At 57.0% G+C, this 19,980-nt stretch overlaps 6 protein-coding genes across 6 annotated transcripts; 4 read left to right on the top strand and 2 right to left on the bottom strand.

Annotated features, from left to right (window-relative positions):
- Window positions 1-291: 291 nt before the first annotated feature.
- Window positions 292-1,426, top strand: CGCA056_v011494 (putative mitochondrial carrier; the record flags this gene model as incomplete). The annotated part of the gene is made up of 3 exons (XM_037326740.1): window positions 292-309; window positions 394-574; window positions 660-1,426. The coding sequence occupies 3 exons, from the start codon at window positions 292-294 to the stop codon at window positions 1,424-1,426; spliced, it is 966 nt and encodes a 321-aa protein (XP_037175449.1).
- Window positions 1,427-2,965: 1,539 nt separating this feature from the next.
- Window positions 2,966-3,663, top strand: CGCA056_v011493 (UPF0643 protein; the record flags this gene model as incomplete). The annotated part of the gene is made up of 2 exons (XM_037326739.1): window positions 2,966-3,402; window positions 3,450-3,663. The coding sequence occupies 2 exons, from the start codon at window positions 2,966-2,968 to the stop codon at window positions 3,661-3,663; spliced, it is 651 nt and encodes a 216-aa protein (XP_037175425.1).
- Window positions 3,664-4,737: 1,074 nt separating this feature from the next.
- On the top strand, window positions 4,738-5,997 carry CGCA056_v011492 (Eukaryotic translation initiation factor 3 subunit H; the record flags this gene model as incomplete). Its single annotated transcript, XM_037326738.1, has 3 exons — window positions 4,738-4,791; window positions 4,895-5,361; window positions 5,430-5,997. The coding sequence occupies 3 exons, from the start codon at window positions 4,738-4,740 to the stop codon at window positions 5,995-5,997; spliced, it is 1,089 nt and encodes a 362-aa protein (XP_037176041.1).
- A 2,407-nt stretch (window positions 5,998-8,404) lies between these two features.
- On the top strand, window positions 8,405-9,812 carry SAH1 (Adenosylhomocysteinase; the record flags this gene model as incomplete). The annotated part of the gene is made up of 2 exons (XM_037326737.1): window positions 8,405-9,305; window positions 9,364-9,812. The coding sequence occupies 2 exons, from the start codon at window positions 8,405-8,407 to the stop codon at window positions 9,810-9,812; spliced, it is 1,350 nt and encodes a 449-aa protein (XP_037176051.1).
- Window positions 9,813-10,434: 622 nt separating this feature from the next.
- CGCA056_v011490 (putative 2-hydroxyacid dehydrogenase) lies at window positions 10,435-11,570 on the bottom strand (the record flags this gene model as incomplete). Its single annotated transcript, XM_037326736.1, has 3 exons — window positions 10,435-10,782; window positions 10,843-11,476; window positions 11,530-11,570. 3 exons carry the CDS (start codon window positions 11,568-11,570, stop codon window positions 10,435-10,437), a joined length of 1,023 nt encoding a protein of 340 aa, XP_037175451.1.
- A 1,738-nt stretch (window positions 11,571-13,308) lies between these two features.
- CGCA056_v011489 (putative transcriptional regulatory protein) lies at window positions 13,309-16,552 on the bottom strand (the record flags this gene model as incomplete). The annotated part of the gene is made up of 4 exons (XM_037326735.1): window positions 13,309-14,183; window positions 14,273-14,753; window positions 15,484-15,540; window positions 15,620-16,552. 4 exons carry the CDS (start codon window positions 16,550-16,552, stop codon window positions 13,309-13,311), a joined length of 2,346 nt encoding a protein of 781 aa, XP_037175453.1.
- Between the last annotated feature and the right edge of the window lie 3,428 nt (window positions 16,553-19,980).

The raw sequence follows: 19,980 nt of genomic DNA, 5'->3' as shown, positions 1-19,980 counted from the left end.
ACCTCGTTATCAATGCGTCAATGAAGCGGCATGAGGTTGAAGAAAGTCAGTGAAACTAAATCGATGAGTGAGTGAGCAGTCAGTGAATTTGTGGAGTAAGTAAGTACATCGAGACCCTGCAGTGACGTTTCCCAAATGCTGGGAACCTATGAGGTCATCATTCCAAAATCGAGGGACCAGAAAGCACAAGAGCCGCAAAACAGAAGCCACAACATCCAATCCAGCGCAAGAAAACCCATGACTGCCTAGAGATTCTTCGCCGGCGATGATAAATTAAGTCCGTTGAACAACATGTACGAAATTTATGCTGTAAGTCCATGGATGTCCTTATCCGCCGAGAGAGCCCACACAGAGCGTGTAAATGCCTTCAAGATACTCACAGAGCAACCCTAGGCGGGCGCTGCCGCAGCCTTCACTGTCGACTGCTTGGTCTACCCTCTTGACACGCTCAAGACCCGGTACCAAAGCCAAGACTTTGTCAAGACCTATGCATCTTCACCAGGAAGCAAGGCGCCGCTGTTCCGCGGCCTCTACCAAGGCATCGGAAGTGTAGTCCTCGCAACCCTGCCGGCCGGTGAGTGCTCGCAGACGACATTTAACCCCTTAATTAGCATGTTCTTGATTGGAGCAACCCGGCTAATCACGTGTGGGAACCAAAGCTGGTATTTTCTTCGCGACATACGAGAGCATGAAAAAGACCATTTCCAGCACGGTTTCAGTCCCGCAACCCATTGTCCACGCCTCGGCCTCGGCCGTCGCGGAGATGGGATCATGCTTGGTCCTTGCACCGGCCGAAGTCATCAAGCAGAACGCCCAAATGCTGCGACGACAGGACCCTGGAAATCCCGCCAATGGGAGCGGGAGCAGCGGCAGCCGCAAGTCAACGTCACTCGAGGCATTGCGACAAGTCACACGTTCCGGGGCCCAGAGACGGCTGTTTTCGGGTTACACGGCGTTGGTCGCGCGCAATCTCCCCTTCACGGCGATACAGTTCCCTATCTTTGAGCATGTGAGAACGTCCGTCTGGGAGTCGAGGGCCAAAGGGCCGGCGGCCAGCGAGGAGCAGGGCCTTATCGAGACGGCGGTGGTGACGGGCACGAGTGCAGGTGCGGCTGGGGCGTTCGCGGCATGGATTACGACGCCGAGCGATGTTGTCAAGACGCGGATGATGTTGAGCGCCGGCGAGGGCGGCAATGGTTCGTCGCAGCAACCAGGCAAATCAGGGCCGGCAAAGAAAACCCGTGGGAGCTTGGAGGTGACGCGCGACGTCTACCGGCAGCACGGCGTGCGCGGGCTCTTCCGTGGAGGGCTGTTGCGAGCCGGCTGGACGGCGCTAGGCAGCGGGCTTTATCTGGGAACGTACGAGATGTCAAAGGTCTGGCTCACTCGCGGGAAAGACGAATCGGAAGTCGTTGGAGGGCTGTGACGGGCGATAGGGGTTGCATTGGACAGCAAGGTGCATCGTGGAAGAGGCGGTGACGGCTGAGTGTCGTTGGTGCGCTGTAGGTTATGTACAGATATAGAACAAGGGCAGATGGGATGGAGGGTGGCTTCCGAAGGTGAGTCGAGAGTTCCTGTCTGCATTATCAGTCGGAGGCAAGAGGAAAAGAAAGAGGAAGCAGAGGCCCGAAACACGGTCTGGCATCATGCTGCGGCAGGGTTTTGGGGTGAACCATGACCGGTGTGTGTCCCGTCCACCTCCCCAGCAGGACCCGACATCAGTGTCGAGACCGAGACCGCCCTGCCCTGCCCTGCGGAGACGCAAGATCTGTGGCAACGGTCAGGGGTACGGGATGGAGGACCCGGGGTAGCCCAGGCCAGTCATCCGGGTGAAATACCCTGACCAATCGAGACTCTCCAGCCTGGCGGGAGGGGGACCGCAAACCTGCAGCATGTAATAGATGCGAGGCGGCATCAACAAATGGAGACGGCACAACCACCTTGGGTGCTCTGCATTATCTCTGTCCTGTGCTGTAAACCCACGTTTCTTGCAATCTTTGTGCCAGTAGTCTTCTCATATCCGCGACCGTTGTGTTAGTGGCACGGCTAGACGTTTCGGTCGGTCATGGCTCGGCGTAGCCTCTGAAGAATGCGGGGGACCAGTTCCGACCATCGAATTCTCGCCCTAAATTGATGCGAAGTCTGTCTGGTTCAAGCGGTAACTCGCGGCCTTTCGTCCGGTATCTTTGTTGGTTCCTTTTGCCAACTCAATGTTTGCTTGCCGTGGTCTCGGCGTTCCCTGCAGCTTGCTTTGGCTATTTGGCCAGCGCCCAACAGTCCTGGCGTCCCGTCCGTGGAACGTAGTTCTCCAATAACGAAAAAAAGGCTGAAAGTCAAATCCATGGCGGACTGCAGACTGCATAGCGGCACGTCCAGGTCGCGAAATTGCGTCTCTGGCATCAGAACCACGCGCGATTGCGCAATCTTGGACTGGCGCTCTTTCGCCATCGCTGTGCACTACGATCGTCCATGCAAGCGGCCGGGAATTTTTTTTGAGATGATCCAAAGCCCGGCGCGCCGCAAAATGCTATGCGAAGGGGACTCTCAAACATGGTTGAGGGATGAACACCGCTTCTTTGATGGTTGGTCAGCTGTTCTTGACTCGTTCCGAGTCGCTCGATGGTGTAGTCCTCGACCCACCAGGCTTGGGTTAGGCAATCCCGTGTCCAAAAGACGTTTCCTCGATGTCCCTGCCGAGACGTACCTGACTCCCGACTCCAGAATCCTCTTATATGTTGAGGCGCTCTCAGATTTCCACACCTCTGAAGTCCTCAACCCTCTTGTTGTTTCGTTATTGCTCGTTCTCATCTTGTTTGAAAGATACCCTAGACCCCTTGAATTTCTGTTCAAGCAGCATCTCTTCTGGCCTGGCGGTTTTCCAGAGTCATCACTAACAAACACATCTTTTGGGATTAGCCGGCCTTGGGCATTCACACTTTCAGCTCATCCTCAGATCACAACCATAATGACTGCTGTTACGTCCCTCAGGGTAACAGACCCTCTTGCACCGCAAACCAAGGAAAACGCAGTGGTCAACGTCGCCGAAGTCGACGTCAACGACAACGACAGATTCATTGTCCACTCGCCATACACAGACCCGGAGCACTTGCTGGACCTCGAGACCCTCGACAATGAGAACGCCCTTCTTGCCAGAGCCTTGTCTCACTTGGAATGCCTCCGCGCAGACTACGCCACGGCCGACTATGTCGAATCTTTCAACTGGGGAAGCGTCATGCGCGAACTCAAAACCCTCGTCCAGACAACGGGTAAATCGTACAAGGAGACTTCCTTCTACATTGTGGCGTTCCGCTCGCAAATTCCACCCACAACAGTCTATGGCGACCTTGGAGTTCTGGACAAAGCAGCCCACGCTGAGGCCAACCAAGTTGGGGGTTTCTTGAAGTATGAAGAAAGTTACAATCAAGAAGAATTCGACTAACCGCGTGCAGATACTGGTTCGGGAGCCCTGATGCTGAAGGGCGAAACCTCGCAACTTGCGTTTGGAGGTCCAGACCTGACGCCGTCAAGGCTGGCCATGGCCCCGCTCACCGCAAAGCAAGTCGTGCGACTGCATCCATGTACTCATTCTGGCGGATTGATCGGCACCGATTGGTGATCCACGAGGGCGCAAAAAGCTGGGAGATCATCGACTGGACAGACTAGAAGGTTTTCGAAGGATTGACGACCGAGAGGAAAAGTAACTGACGACGGCGTTTGGATACCTTGGGTAGAATGTCGCAATTGCGCCGGAAAATGAGCAAAATTATCGACCATTGGTGGCGTACGGTAGATGGGATTGGAGGGCATTTCGGTAGCATCGTTTGTAACGGCCACACACGACGTGTTGAATTCATAGACAGCGTAAGCGTAATACATGGACGCCTTGGACAAATCTTCTTTGCTACCGCGACTTTCTCTTCTGTGACAGTCGTCGGGCCATCGTTTCGACCAGAGCAGAGCTTGCTGCGACAGAAAGCCGTCCCAAGGTTCGATGAAGCGTGTGCCAAGTGGTGGTGAGCAGGGTGTAAGTGTCGAGTTGTTCGAGTTGCCCGTATTCCTTCGACGTTTTGGGGTCCGGGTCGGCACGGAACACCCCCCGAGTGATATCGCAAAATGATGCTCAGGAGCAGACGAACAAAATGGAGGACATTTTGAAGTGGGAGACGAAGGGTAGCGGTCGAGGTGCGGCGAGATGAGACGACGTTGAATTTAAACTCGAATTGAGTGCTTTCGGCGTGGGGGGAAGTGTGGGATGCTCTCCCCTTCAGGACATGGCGCGTGGAATCTGTTACGGATCACCGTGGGAGGAAAAGGACGGCGGGCGTCGGCGCCAGAGGTGGCGGCTACTGGCGGTCCTTGACAGCTGAAGGGCTGGTCTTGAGGGGTGGTCTTAACCTGAAGAGGGGTGGGCTCGCTCGCGAATTACATAAGCCGCCAGTCCGCGAGGCCACACAGCAGCGGAGCAGCACCCGCTGGAACCTGGAGGCCACACTGCAAACCAGCGTCAGTCACTGAAGAAAGACACCCGCAAATTCTGCCTCTGGTCACCGCCCTCCACGCCCACAATCCCTCCCACAATTCGTTGTAGCGAAAAGTTCGATATTTCGCATCACGACGAGCCCCTCGATCCCGACGCCAAGATCGCGACACCCACGATTCCGCAGCCGCAGAACCGACGCCGTCAGAATATTTGACTCATTTTTGACTCCTGCACGAATCCCCGATCGTATCGCAAAAATGGCGGATGCTATCAAGGAGGTGCCGCTCAAGGCGGTCCAAGTTGAGGCCCTGGTGAGTCCTGCCAAATCCTGCCCCACCTCGCCTTTGCTGTCGAGATGGTGGCACACGTCCGAAAGCCACTTGGGCACCAGTCGCTGACATTACGCGCCCGTAGGTGGTGATGAAAATCGTCAAGCATGGCTCTGCGACCTTCCCCACGACCTCTACCGGTGCCATCGTCGGCATGGATACCGAGGGCGTCCTCGAGATCACCAACTCCTTCCAGTTCCCCACGGGCGACGTCGCCAACACCGACAGCCACCAGAACGACGCCTCTGCCCTCGCTGCCGCCGCTCCCCGCCAGAAGGCCAACATCGCCTACCAGAACGAGATGATCAAGCACCTGAAGGAGGTCAACGTCGACGCTAACAACGTCGGCTGGTACACGTCCGCTGCCATGGGCAACTTCGTCAACCTCAGCTTCATCGAGAACCAGTTCCACTACCAGAAGGAGAACGAGCGCACCATTGCCCTCGTCCACGACGTCAGCCGCAGCTCCCAGGGCTCCCTCAGCCTGCGCGCCTTCAAGCTCACCCCGACCTTCATGGAGGCTTACAAGGAGAACAAGTTCACCACTGAGAGGTACGATGTGGAGCACCGCGCGAATTTCACGGCAATGTCACGTTTGCTAACACATGTCACCGCCACAGCCTGCAAAAGTCCAAGCTGTCCTTCAAGGATATTCTCGCCGAGCTCCCCGTCGAAGTCCACAACACCCACCTCCTGACGTCTTTCCTGCACCAGCTGCCCCAGATCCCCCAGCAGGACAAGATCGAGCCCCCCACTTCTCTGTCGGACCTGCGCGAAGACCCCATCAAGCAGCCGCTGCACCCCTCGGTCGACAACCTCGACCTGTCGATAGACCCCTTCCTCGAGAAGACTTGCGACCTCCTGCTCGAGAGCATCGAGTCGCACTACACCGACCTCAACAACTTTCAGTTCTACCAGCGCCAGCTCGGCCGTGAGCAGGCCAAGATCACGCAGTGGCAGACCAAGCGCAAGGCGGAGAACGCGGCGCGCGCGGCGGCCAAGCAGACACCGCTGCCCGAGGACGAGTGGCAGAGGCTGTTCAAGCTCCCCCAGGAGCCCAGCCGGTTGGAGGGCATGCTCAACGCGAAGCAGGTGGAGCAGTACAGCAAGCAGGTGGACGGATTCACGGCCAACATCAGCGCCAAGATGTTCGCCGTCAGGGAGAACCTGCTGCCCAAGCACGCTTAGGAGGCGTGAGGAAATGGGGCAGTGGCAGGCTCGGTTGTCGGTGTCATCGTATGCGAATCGGATACGACGGATTCAAGAAGAACAAAGGGTCGAGGGGAAGGGCAAAGACAAAAAAGAAGAGTTGATTACCTTACCTTAGAGAACGGGTGTTCTGGGAATGATGAATGATCTGGGAAGCGGATCAAGCATTCGAAACGGCGTTACGGTAATTAGTCCCAGGCAGAGTGTATCGAGTCGATATTCGATGTTTTTCTTGCATACCAAAGCGACGGTTCAGTTCCTCTCCCTTGGGTTCTCTGCTGGCTGAAGCTGGCCAGGGAGTTGTTGTTGGTAACTGGGATCAAAGGCTTGGTGGTAGACGAGGCCATGGCACGGAAAGGGCATGTTGATCATGGGGGGGGAAGTATGATGGTGCTAACCAGAGCACTCACGTTATATCTCGGCAAGTCATAAGTTCTAGATAGCTTCGACGTCGAGGTTGGAGCCTGTATTGCGACCAAAGAATACTTCAGACAGAAGTTGAACATGATGATTTACCAGTTGAGTTTGGCCGGACCGGTCGGCGTCAGAAGCCTCAGTTCGCCTTACCGTCCCATGTTACTGTGCTTCAAAATACTTCACGTAAGGTAGGATGTGTTACTTGGTGCCACGGTAGCCTCTTTACAACGTGAGTGAATACTGCACAGCACGCCCTCAAGGAAGGTTTGCATGATTCGCATGGCCGTGTTGAGTTCCTGGGAAAGTCAGTCGAGAGGAGGGAGGTGGTGCGTGTTGCCCGAGGCATGGTGGGGCAATTTCGAGGGGTTTCACACTGGAAAGAGACTAGCGCGTGAAAACGGTAAAACAAGGGGAAACAAAAGGGACTTTGAATGGTTGGGTTGGCCTCTCAGATCGAGTCTCGGCGGCACGCAGGTCTGGACTGATGTCTCCCAAGTACTTACACCTCGCAGTCCCGAGTGCAGTGCCATGGGCGAGGAGGGGCAAAGCTCTATGTGGGCTGCGGGCTCTAGGCTTAATCACAGAATGGATGGACCCCATCAGGGTTCACGAGGTACCTGTGGCCTATCGAATTTGCATGTGGCCGGGCAACAATACGAGTAAGGCTGCAAGTACCTGAGCTTGGCCGGCCTCTTCAAATTTTTTACCCGACCTAACCTTACCTCACCTTACCTCCGAGCAGGTCGGCCCCGGCTTGGGGATGCTGGAGCTGTTCCGATCAGCACTGATAAAAAAACGAAGCTCCAATTCAGCACGGTTGCACGTTAACAGAGCTACTTGAGTGAGCTCTGCGGGTGGCGGAGGAAGCTCATTCCAAGCTTGCTCCCTTGGGTCTAGCCATCCCTTTCCATGTGGTGGCTTATTGAACGGCTTAAGGTGCCAGGCAGATAGAGAAGGGTTTGAGGAAGGGAAGGGGGGGGAAAAATCCAAAACACCAATTGAGTTGACGTTGGATGAGACAGCGGCACCAGGCGCGCGCGGGGTCGAATTGGAGCCTCCTCGACCAATCCTGACGAGTTTTGTACAGGCACACGGGGCAGTTGGGAATGGGCTGAGCCAGCCCTTCGCTCGTCTTTCCTTCCCGGAGGCGTTGGTGCCATTGTAAGTGAGCCTTGAAATCGGACATGGCCATTGTCTGTTACTTCCTTGCTGAGAATGCAAAACGTTCCTTGGGCTCCTCGTCGAGTGAATGTCCGGAGTACCTAGGTAAGGTAGAGTAGGTAGGTAGGTAGGTAGAGTAAAGACGTGGAGAGACAGAGGCAGTGACGGGGCATGAAGGGGAAGGGGCCCCTGGACGTCTACTGCGTACATTGCAAAAGTGGCGTTGGATCATCGAGTCGATAGCTTGGATGTACCTCTTGCTATCGCGGCTGCCGTGTCAGCTCCCAAGGTCTCTTCCTTCCTCTCGGCCTCTCCCTCTTTCCCATCTCAATGGAAGGTCTCAACCAGGGAGAGGAAGGCACTGGAACCCCACCTCGCCTGCCACACTTGCTGCACCCGCTGCACCTGCTGCACCTGCTGCACCTGGTTGAACTTTTTTGCCCCGCCTCTGGCTGAGGTCCAGTGTCCCCCCTCCAACACGGTGCCCCTCTCACCTCACCCCTCACCCCTCCCCCTCCTCCAGTCACCACTCACCACTCGCAGAGGTAGGTAAGGTAAGGTATTGTCCAGGCACCGCGCAACGCCGACCAGCGAGCGACAAGTCCAGCAGAAATTTCCGTCCGGACAACGCAGAACTCACACTCACCGCCCTGCTCCCTTTCCGGACTCGACCCCTCCAAAGTCTTTTTCTTCTCCTTCTCCCCCCGTCCATCAGAGCTTTGATTTCCCTTTCTCTTCTTTCCTTCCATCTCCTATCCTCCCCATCCACCTCTTTCCCTTCCCACCAATACCACAAATCAACATCACAATGGCTGCTCCCGCCCACAAGTTCAAGGTCGCCGACCTGTCCCTGGCTGCCTTCGGCCGCAAGGAGATCGAGCTCGCCGAGAACGAGATGCCCGGTCTCATGCAGACCCGTGCCAAGTACGCCGCCGACCAGCCCCTCGCTGGTGCCCGTATCGCCGGTTGCTTGCACATGACCATCCAGACTGCCGTCCTCATCGAGACTCTCACTGCTCTCGGTGCCGAGGTCACCTGGACTTCCTGCAACATCTTCTCCACCCAGGACCACGCCGCTGCTGCCATTGCCGCCGCCGGTGTCCCCGTCTTCGCCTGGAAGGGCGAGTCCGAGGAGGAGTACAACTGGTGCTTGGAGCAGCAGCTCCTTGCCTTCAAGGATGGCAAGAAGCTCAACCTGATCCTCGACGACGGTGGTGACCTGACCCACCTCGTCCACGACAAGTACCCCGAGATGCTCAAGGACTGCTACGGTGTCTCTGAGGAGACCACCACCGGTGTCCACCACCTCTACCGCATGCTCAAGGAGAAGAAGCTCCTTGTCCCCTCCATCAACGTCAACGACTCCGTCACCAAGTCCAAGTTCGACAACCTGTACGGCTGCCGTGAGTCCCTCATTGACGGTATCAAGCGCGCTACCGACGTCATGGTTGCCGGCAAGGTCGCCGTTGTCGCTGGTTTCGGTGATGTCGGCAAGGGCTGTGCCCAGGCTCTGCACACCATGGGTGCTCGCGTCCTCGTTACCGAGATCGACCCCATCAACGCCCTCCAGGCTGCCATGGCCGGCTACCAGGTCACCACCATGGAGAAGGCCGCTTCCCAGGGCCAGATCTTCGTCACCACCACTGGTTGCCGTGACATCCTGACTGCCCAGCACTTCGAGGCCATGCCCAACGACGCCATTGTCTGCAGTAAGTACTCCTGAAGAAGTCCACGCATTAATCATCCATCTAACCATGTGTTTCACAGACATTGGCCACTTCGACATCGAGATCGACGTCGCCTGGCTCAAGGCCAACGCCCAGAGCGTTCAGAACATCAAGCCCCAGGTTGACCGCTTCCTCATGAAGAACGGCCGCCACATCATCCTCCTCGCCGAGGGCCGTCTGGTCAACCTTGGCTGTGCCACCGGCCACTCTTCCTTCGTCATGTCGTGCTCTTTCACCAACCAGGTCCTTGCCCAGATCATGCTGTACAAGTCCGGTGACGCTGCCTGGGGCCAGAAGTACGTCGAGTTCGCCAAGTCCGGCAAGCTCGAGGTCGGCGTCTACGTCCTCCCCAAGGTTCTCGACGAGGAGGTCGCCAGACTCCACCTTGCCCACTGCAACGTCGAGCTCTCCGAGCTCTCCAAGGTCCAGGCTGAGTACCTCGGCCTCACCGTCGAGGGTCCCTACAAGAGCGACATCTACCGCTACTAAGCGTTTTCTCTATAATATCCAATCTTTGAAAGTTGGACTTCAACACTCCGATTAATGACTTCAACGAGCTTACACCATAACATTTGGCAATGTGTGTTCTCAACAGCATGACTTGCATGACACATCTGGGAAGGGAATCTCGGTTGGGGGCGGTTACGGGCTGGAACTCAAAAAAGTTGGGGGGCCTGGCTGCGAGATTTTTCAACAAAAAATAGGCGTTGGCTTGTGAATAGTGATTCCCCAGACCATGGCATTTGTATTTGTTTTCTTCGGCCCGAATTTGGGAAAATGGGACTCAACCCCCGGATGGGATATAGGGGTTAAGGGTAGATCAACTCTAGGACTAGGACCCGTCAACCGTGGCCCGGCATAGACAATATATGTTGTCCTCTGAGAATTACTTGCTGTGTGCCATGTGATAGATACTGTGGAAGGTTTTGTCCCAGCGAGTCTTGAACCTGAGAGTCTCGACAGCTGTGACAACAACGAGATTTGCGACAAAAAGGGAGTCAGAGAGTAGTTTGCCAGTGATGGTGTACCAATGCTCGGAGTCTATGTTATCATGTTTGATGCGCCTTGTAATTACGAGTCCATCGGCAATTAGCCGGTCTCCCATTCGTCTCTAAGCACCAGCAACACTCTTCTGCTCCGGCACCACGCTGTTCAGCTTGCCCTCGTCTACGGCGCGGCGCACGTTGCCAATCGCCCACTCCTCCATCTTGACGGTGGTCTCGAGCGTGTAGGTCCCCATGTGCGGCACGATGAGCACGTTCGGGTTCGCGAGCAGGCCGGGGTGGACCTCGGGCTCGTTCTCGAAGACGTCGAGGCCGGCGCTGCCGACCTGGCCGCTGTTGAGGGCGTCGACGAGGGCGGCCTCGTCGATGACGGCCCCGCGGGCGGTGTTGACGATTACAACGCCCTTTTTCATCTTGGCAAACTCGGCGGTCGAGATGATGTGGCGGGTGTGCGGCTGGCATGCGTACATCTTTTTAGTGTGTACTTCAACATGAGGAATAGACGGATGGCTTACGTTGAGGGGGAGGTTCAGCGAAATGACGTCGCTCGAGGCCAGCAGCGTGTCAAAGTCGACGTATTCGGCGCCCGCGTCCTTCTCCAGGTCGTCCGACAGCCTCGTGCGGTTGTAGTACCTCACGCTCATGCCGAACGCGCGCGCCTTCTTGGCCATGTTGCGCCCGATGCCGCCCATGCCGAGGATGCCCAGCACCTTGCCCTGCGGGTCGCGGCCGAGGGCCGGGGGCGGGCTGCCGCGCCACTTGCCCGCGCGCAGCGTCAGGATGGAGGCGTTGAGGTTGCGGAGGGCGCCGAGCATGAGCCAGACGTTGATGTCGGCCGTGGCGTCGTCGACGGCGGTGGGCGTGTTGGAGACGAGGAGGGGCGTGGGGGCGCGCTGCGTGCAGGCGGCGACGTCGATCTGGTCGTAGCCGGCGCCGTTGTGGCAGATGAAGCGCACGGAGGGGGGCAAGGCGGCGACGAGCTCGGCGTCGATCTTGCCGGTGATCTTGACGCTGGAGAAGGTGCGGTAGATTGCGATGACGCCGTCGAGGGCGCCGGAGGCGCATTCTTGGAGGAACTCGGGGCGGGAGGTGGATTTCGGGGTGATGATGTCGGCGACGGTGCCGAGCGAGGACCAGGACTCGTGGGCGCTGGAGGGTGTCAGTTGAGGTTGGATGTGGATTATGAGGGGAGAGAGGCTTACTGCTCGACCTTGCCGAGCTGGAGAACCTTTGGCTTCGTCATTGTTGCGAGGCGTGCGTTGGGTATACGGATTGGATAGTGGATGACTGAAGCTCTGAGAAGAGGACGGTTGTGATTGGTGTTTGAGAGAGCTCGACGCGATGAGTTTACATACGCAGTGGGCTTGACAAAGTGGAAGGATTTGACCTTGGGAATGGTCAGTATTTGCACCTTTCTGAAGTGTATCGGTGACAACATACCAAGGCCAGAGAATTGAGTTGTAGGGGCCAAAAAGTTGAGATACAAGCGTTGCAGCGATGATGATGTTGATGTTCTCACTACACAGCTGCCCCTCCAAGGACCGGCGCCGGCGCGGGGTGACCTGCTCAAGGCGGAGGTGTCCGACTTGGAAGGTGGGGGAGGGGGATTGTCGGTGGGGTGAACTCAATTGGGGGACTCGGGTTGGTGAGTGTGATAGGTACCTGAGGTAGGTGTAGGGCGGACTTGACACTTTGGAAAGTCGAGGTGTGCTGCTGTTCTTTATGTGTTTGTAAAGAAGGGACGGAAATCGCAACGAAGCAGAGACTACATCAGTACCGATCTTATCCATGGACTTATTCCAATTCGTCGCGGTCTATCTCAACGGCTTAGAAGAAGAATCGGAGAGAAAGCCGAGTCAGCACTCAGTATTGTTCCCATTCCATCACAACAAGAGGCCGTCCAATTACCGCTGATGGACCTGCTTGGAGGCCCAGGTCTCCCAAAACTCTTATCCAAGACTCTTATCCGGTGAGATTTGTCTCGGCCGGGTGGTCAGTGGCCAAGCGCCCGGTACGCCGGCCGGTATCGCACCCCGTTTGCCGTGTACCGTCTTGACGGTACCTCTCGCTACCGTCTTCAACCCCTGCGTAATCAACTTCCATATCGGGCCAATTTGCAAGGCACATTCCCGATGGCTGGGTCGTTCAGAGTTGAACATTGCAGAGTCCCCGAATGGGCCGTTGGACCAGCTCTCTCACCCGGGTTTCGGACCGGCGAAGCCTTCCGCCTTGGGCCGGGCCTGTTGTTGCGTCGCTGACATGCAGCCATCGATGCTGTGGTGTTTTCCCTGTAAGGGGATACCGTTCGTTTCGACCATGCAATACCAATATCGGGAATAATCGTCTCGTCTTCAACTGGCATTTGGGTCATTTTCCCGTTCCCTACTGCGAGCCCACTACATGCCATATGAGCCAGTCCATCCTAGGATGCCAGACGCAGCAACGCTTGCTAATGACATCCTCATCACACGGAGCTGGGACCCGACCTGTATGCAACTTTGTTATTGTTTTAGTTATGCTGGTCTACCCAATAAGGGACCAGGGACTTGTCTATAATCGTACAGAGCTCTGGCTCACCCAGACCCAAGATCCGGCTCGCCCAAGGAGTCTTTGGACAAAAAACCTGCCCTCAACCATTCCCAATGCTCAACCTCACACTTCCTTCTCTCCACCGTTTTTTCTTTTCGCCAGACCCGCACCGCCATGCCTGAATACCACTAATTTTAGTTGGACATATTGTACAGTACAATGCCATCGGCCGTGAAATATACTAGGGGGGACGAGCGGCGCGGTGCCGCCCGCATGCAAAGGAGAAAGGAAATGAAAATCAATGGATTGAAAAACAATGCTTTCCTTCCCTCCCCTTTCAACGCCATAAAAAAACACACAAAACTTTTTTTTGGGTCCCTTCGCCCTTTGAGCCTGGAAAATGCTGCAGAGTTCGATGCTGAAAGATGGAGGAAAACCGGTCGCGTGACTGGTTATTGCTGTCCTGGGATGGCTGAGCCCCTCGCAATGTTGACACCCGGGCTGATGAAAGATCGAACGGCGATCTCACTGAAACGGCGGACAATATTTGTCGTTCCTCCTGTGACCTGCGCCTCATCTTGAATAAATTTGTTCGCCACGTAAAGCCGGTTCTTAGGGTCGGACTCGTCCATGTGCTGGGGAATATTCCTCTCGAAGCCTGGTTCAACCCTCGGGGAGATCTCGCGGGAGATGGCAATCGAGTAGATGAGATCGCGGTTTTCTCTGCCACCCAGTTGCAGCCGGAGATTGCCAAGGATTTCGTCGCGCTTGGCAGCATCGTGATGGCACAGGTACTGTGCAAGGTTGTGCCAAAACTCAAATTCCTGCTGGCGATGCGGGTTGGCGTCTGGGACGGGAGGTGCGAGGGGGTTGGAGGGCAGGAAGTCGCCGGAGAGAAGTGTCTCGAAGACCCTAACTCTGTTGGCAGCTTCCGTCAAATCCTCAGGAGAGGGCAAGAATTTCGCATCCGTGTTGGCCGTCATGGTAGCACCGCTGCATGGCATACTGGCGAGGGCCCAGATCAACCGAGCCTCGAGAACTCCAGAATGGGCCATTTGAGTGTGGTCGTTAGCCGGGACGGCCTGAAGGACTTTGACGAAGGATGCGAATTGGCTGATGATTGGCTGGTTGTGCTCGAGAGCGAATTTGCCTTGAGCATCTTTGGCATGGAACCAGTTGGTTTCGAAGAAGGACTGAAGGCCGACGGCGTACACCTCGTTGTAAATGCTGATGATTTCACCGAAAATCTCCGGGGTGAGGGCGATCTCCTGGGTGGGAGCAGCAGGGCCCAGGAGGCCGATGAGCTCATCGATTTTCATCTTTGTAACTACAAGTCTCGTGTTAGCACACAGCCATGGATGCAGAGCAACGCTGAAAGAGAGCAAGGAATGTACAATAACTGCGGGAGGGTCGCACCTCTGAGATGGTTGTCGAAGCCTGCCCTTTGCTCGGCCGAGAACGGCTGATGATGCGTCGAGGAGATGGTGGCCTGAGCGGGTAGACTTTGCAGAGCCGGATCTATCGGGGCCGCGAAATCGTACGAGTTCGGCTCAGCCTTGACGCTTGATGCTGCCGAAGACAGAGCGGGATCCAGCGGTGCGTGAGAGGATGCGACGGTGGCGTTATATGAGCTGGGGAGGACCGCGGGCTGGTTGCCGTAGGGGTTGGACGAGGCGACGGACACGGGAGCCGGGGCAGCGGGCGTCGACGGAACGGTGGGAACCGTCGGAGGGACGGACGACGGCACGGACGGGATGGTCGGGGTCGGCACGCGCTGGGCGTTGGGCGCGGGCTGGATGGCGGAAGGACCAGGCTGCTGCTTGAAGATTGGGTCGTAACCCAAGCACTCGCGCTTGGACTTCTTGCAGTTGTTGCAAGTGGGATGCGCCTCGTCGCACTGGTGAGGTTGGTTAGTTTGAGTGCAAAGAGAATCAACGAGTAGATGCAATGAATCAGATTGCGGCAATTGGGAAAGTGTGCGAGTGGGATGTCTTGTCGGTGAGAGTCGGTGTCGGTGTCAATTGAGGAATGAGGTGGGATGGATGAGGTAAGGCAGCAGCGATAGGGTAAGGTAGTCGGTGAGGCTAAGAAGTAGGTACGCCGATCGGAGCCGGTCGGAGAGGGGCTGCGACTGCAAGTGAGGTGAGGTGAGGTGAGGATAAGGTGAGGTGAGGATAAGGTGAGGCGAGGCGAGGCGAGGCGAGACCAGCCGAAACGTGCTGTGGGCGCGGCGGGCATTGGCATTGGCGTTTGGGGTTGGCGGTGTCGGGTGCAGTGCGGTAGGTTCTTCTGCAGGAACGGAAGATTGCTCCTCCCTGCGGGCGCGGGCGCGGGCGGGCGCGATCCCGGGACGCGGACGTGGTTCATGGCTCCTCGCTTCGCAGTAGCTCCAAGTCAAGCGACAAGCGACATTCAAGCGACCGTTTTTCCCGCGAAACCACGACTCGGTTCGCTTATCGTAAAGTTTGTTTCTTTACTCTGCCTCGCGCATTTCCTCTTGCCTCAATTGGGTACCACTGACGAGCCCCCGAACATTCCCCAATTGTGGTGCAGGCGCAATGCGCCGCGGCGGGATGTGAAGGGAGGGGAGGGGAAAAAAACATGTCATGGAAAATCACACTACTAACCTTGATGCGACGCTTGCGACACGTCAAGCAACCCGTCTTCGTCCGGCGCTTAATCTCCTAGAAACCAGAAAACCCAGTCGTCAGCTCAAGTTCCAACCTGTGACGACTATCAACCACCGTAACCTCCGTAACGTACCTTCTTGGGGCCTCCGGGACCGCGCATCAGTCTAGGATCGTGGTGGTGGCCTGGCGGGAGAGCATAGCGCATGCTGTTCATATCCTGCGCCAAGTATGGGTTTTGGACGCCCGGGGGCAGGTAGTAGGGCATGCCAGCGTTGGGAGCCATTGGCATCTGCATGGGCATAGGCTGGTGCTGCGGCGCGGCCGAGGGGTAGTGGTGATCGAGACTCTTCATGCTCGGGAGAGAGGGAACAGGCGCGCCAGGACTGGCTCGATAGGGATCGGGAGGAGGCTGGGTCGGCTGGTGGTAGGCGTACTGGCCTTGCGGCATGGGAGAGGGGAAGTTGTTCGGGCTCGGGTAGCTCCTCGGGTGGCCAGGCGGCTGGTTGTTGGCCATGGCGGGCGACGAAGACGCCCTCGCGTCACCGTTCTGCTGGTGGGTAGGAAGCGCAGGAGCGACGGCGGAAGGAGCAGGCGCGGACGCGGGAGGAGGAGCACTCGCAGTCGCAGTCGCAGTCGCAGTGACGGGCGCCGGTGCAGAAGCGGTCGCGGACGCGTTCGCAGGTGCAGTGGACGTCGTCTCGGTAGGGGCAGTCGGGGTCGAGGTGAGGGTCGGGGTCGCGGAGGGAGGAGGAGGAGGAGGAGGTGAGGTCGAGGTGGTCGGGGGAGGGACAGAATTAGTAGAGGTTGTCGAGGAAGCGACGACGTCGTTGGCATCAGAGGCCGAGACGGGTAAGGGTACAGGCGCAGCAGCTGTAGCTGTAGCTGTAGGCGTAGGCGTAGGTGTAGGCGCAACAGACGCGGAAGCTGTAGCAGCAGTAGTCTCGGTAGAGGCAGGAGCAGGATCAGAGGCAGCAGCAGGAGCAGGAGCAGGAGCAGGTACAGGCACGCTTGTTGCAGTGCTGGCACTCGTGCTGGTGCTGATGCTTGGGCTGTCTTCTTGAGCCATTTCGATTTTAATTAGAAATTTTTATGGAGCCACGATTGGATTTCTGAGGTAGACCAGGGGAGGAGGCGTGTATGGATGCGTGGATGCGCGACACCCTGGGCAGAGAAGGAGAAAGGGTGACGGGAGAGCTGCGGAGGGGAAGGAGGTGCTGTGAGCGTGTCCGGCCAGTGTGCGAGTGAGTGTGTGTGTGTGCCTTGTGCCTTGTGCCGTGAGGTGGTGGTCCCTGTACAGCGAGCGAGCGAGAGAGAGCGGCGCGCCTCGAGAGATTTTTTCGCGTGTGGTGGTCTCTCTGTTGCTTGCTTGTCCACCACCACTGCTGCTGCTGCTGCTGCTGCTATGCCTAGGCCTGGGAGAGGAGCGGGAGGGGGTGCGGAGGAGCAGCAGCAGGAGGAAGGGTACGCGTAGGGGGGGGTCGGTGGGTGTGTGCGAAGCGAGGAGGAGGTCTCGCGGTGTCGACGAGGAGGAGCAGCAGGAGGAGGTTGCTTGTCGTTTGGTGGTCTCGGGATGGGGGTGTCGTCAAAGACAGCGCGATGCGGGTGCGGTGCGGCGCGGAAGCAAGGTCAGGTCGTCGGAACAAGAGAAGAAGCGAGCGAGTGACCCCGTAAGGAGGAGGAGGAGGAGGAGGAGGAGACGGGACTGGGCCCAAGGAGGCAACGCAACGCTGGGTACGGATACGCAAGGCAAGGCAAAGCAAAGCAACGCAGCAAGGTAGGTAGGTAGACAAGGCCGCCGGTATGCAACGATGTGCAAATCCTATGTGCAAACTGCCAAACACCTAACCTATGGAGACGGGAGAGGTGCTGTCGGGGGCGCGGAGTGTGGTGGGTTGTCGGCCGAGAGAAGGACTGGACTGGACTGGTCCTAGGCGACTGGAGGAGTGGATTGGAGTGGCTGGCTGGATGGACGTGGACGTGTGGACGTGGATGGAGTCTGAGAACTCTGGAAGGAAGGAAGCTGGTTGGAGCTGCACAATTTTTTTTCTTCTTCCCTTTCCTTCCTTGCGCGCGACGGGATAGGTACAGATACTGGCTGGGCTGGATGAAGGGACTCGTCCCGTCGGTACCTTAGCGCGCAGGGAAGGTCGCCAACAATGTCAATGGGCGGACGGACAACCACGCCAGCCAGCCAGCCAGCCAGCCAGTGCAGTGCATCTCAGTGTAGGCATAGCCAAACAGCCAGTGCAAAAAGCTCTAGAGGTACCTCTATGCAGTAGGTAAGGTGAGAATAGGCTGTTTCCCACGCGAGCACACACAGCGCGGAGGGGCCAAGGGGTGATCGGGGTGTCTCCGTACACACTGCACTGCACCTCTACGTACGGATAGGTACTCATGTCGGGCAAGGTACCTCGAGCTGAAAATGTGCAGGCAAGGTACCTTGGGGAAAGCTGTTCCAAGTATTGGTTGGGATTGGTGAGATATTGGTGCGGGTGGGTCTCCAAGGCGGCAGAACGAGAAGGGGCGATTCGTACTCTGTTCTGTGTGCTCTTGTATATACCAGGGAGGGATATGAACGGACATGTCCTGCACCTCACCTCACTGTACGGATACTTGTACATACATGCCTTCCAGAACATCCACGGTCCGACAACTTCAGGGACGTGGTTGACGGGGGAAAAAGAAGAGGAGGCGTCCCGTCAAACACTGCTGGAATAATCGCTTCGATATGGCCCTGTTCCTAGTCGACGAGGGGAGGGGAACGGTTTGCGGCCCTGTGCCTGTGCCTGTGCCTGAGCCTGTGCCTGTCCTGTGCCTGTCCTGTGCCTGTCCTGTGCCTGCGCGCCCTGGATAACTGGCTGGGTGCAATGCCTGTCGTGTGCCCGTTGTCTGTTTGTCGTTCCGTCCGGTACCTGTTCCCAGGACGGCGGAGAGAGCCGCGCCTCCTGAGAGGCCAGATGGGTCAGGGTCAAGTCGACTGTGTCGGCCATTGCAGGGGACCGTTCGAGATCAAGTGCGCCGGCGGGAGCAGAGTGGGTGGGCGCGGTGAAGAAGTGGAATCCCTAGGTGCATCGGTCATCGGATATGCCTAGGCTTTCATCTGCATTTGTACGAGTATCCGTACTTGCAAACCACTGAGGGCCAGAGAGAACATGACCAATGAAAGGATAAAGGTTAAGATTTAACGTGTTGATGGTTGGTGAACGGACCAAGCTTTACCAGGTAGAAGAAGAAGAGAAAGATGGGACTCGAGTCAAGGTGAGTTTTACGGTGAGCCTGGTAGGGAAATGCCAGCCGCGTGGAATAAGAAAAACGGCGCCAAGCCATGCCTTGGGTTGGGTTGGGTGCCGCCTTGCCTTGTACAGTGCAAGTGCAAGTGCAGGTGCAGGTGCAGGTGCGAGAGCCAGGAGAAGCAATGGAAGGAACCTAAGCAACAGCTGGGGAAGCTCTTTCCTCGGAAAACACTTGCTGGCCATCGGATTACACGTAATGCTCAACGGCCATTGGCTGCAGGCTCGACAGTCGACAGAGGTACGTACTCTGCTTCTGCTGTACCTGGTGGGAGGGACGGAGGGAGGTACGAATAAGCTAATGGAAGCTGGCCGCTGCTACCTGGGCTTGCTAGGCTTGCTAGGCACCTTGGAGGCTTAGCCCGGGCGGGCGAATCTTGACACTGACAGCATCTGCTTTGGGCGCTGTGCACCACTAGGGGATTTTAGCTCAATGGAATCCGTCCCGACCATCCCACTGAAGTGCCTCACCTTCCAGGGGCGGTTAGCTTCCGTCCCGGACTTTGAGCCACGGAGCGCCTCACGCCTCCTCCTTCTGCTTAGGTCTCCTCCTTCTCCGACTCCCAAGTGGCATCATGCTCCGTATTCCCTCTACCTCGGACAGAACATCACGAAAAGGCTTGGCTCTGACCAAACAAGTCGCTCGCCTTCGATCAAACGGCGGCTCTCACTCTGCTGAAATCTGCTTCACAACGATAGCCAGCACTGAATCTGCGACTCGGAAGAGGGGCTCCCAACTCCTGACGGCCCCGTGCCGGCCCCCAACAGGCCCGTTTCTGTGGCTGGAATGCCCCCCAAGACTGTTAACGCCAGAACAACATCGAACCATTTGCCCCCCCGAGGCCCCTTCTCTCAAACATCCCCGGCCAATCCCTAGCGGTCCTTTTGCATACCGTCTGCGGGCAGGCAGTCACTGGCAGCTCACAGGGAACGTTGGGTGATGTACCGACGCTAGCTATGTTGATGTTAATATCCGTGCAACAACACTTACACGGCTACTTTTGCTGCTACTGTGCCAATGTAGGTAGAGTCGCACACGTAAGAGACAGGACTCACTCTCCCGTGTTCTCCAGATGATATCAGTCGCTGTCGAAAAAGGAGATATGGCCGTGGCAAGTTAGGTACACAATCGCGTCCTGCATCTGGGCAATAATCTAGCAATAATCAATATCAGCCAAAAAGTAAGCCTGAATAAGGTCACGGT

Source organism: Colletotrichum aenigma (genome assembly GCF_013390185.1).
Source record: "Colletotrichum aenigma strain Cg56 chromosome Unknown KSG_Cg56_contig07, whole genome shotgun sequence".
NCBI lineage: Eukaryota > Fungi > Ascomycota > Sordariomycetes > Glomerellales > Glomerellaceae > Colletotrichum > Colletotrichum aenigma.
Note: the sequence above shows the minus strand (reverse complement) of the source record. Positions and strands in the feature narration are given on the sequence as shown.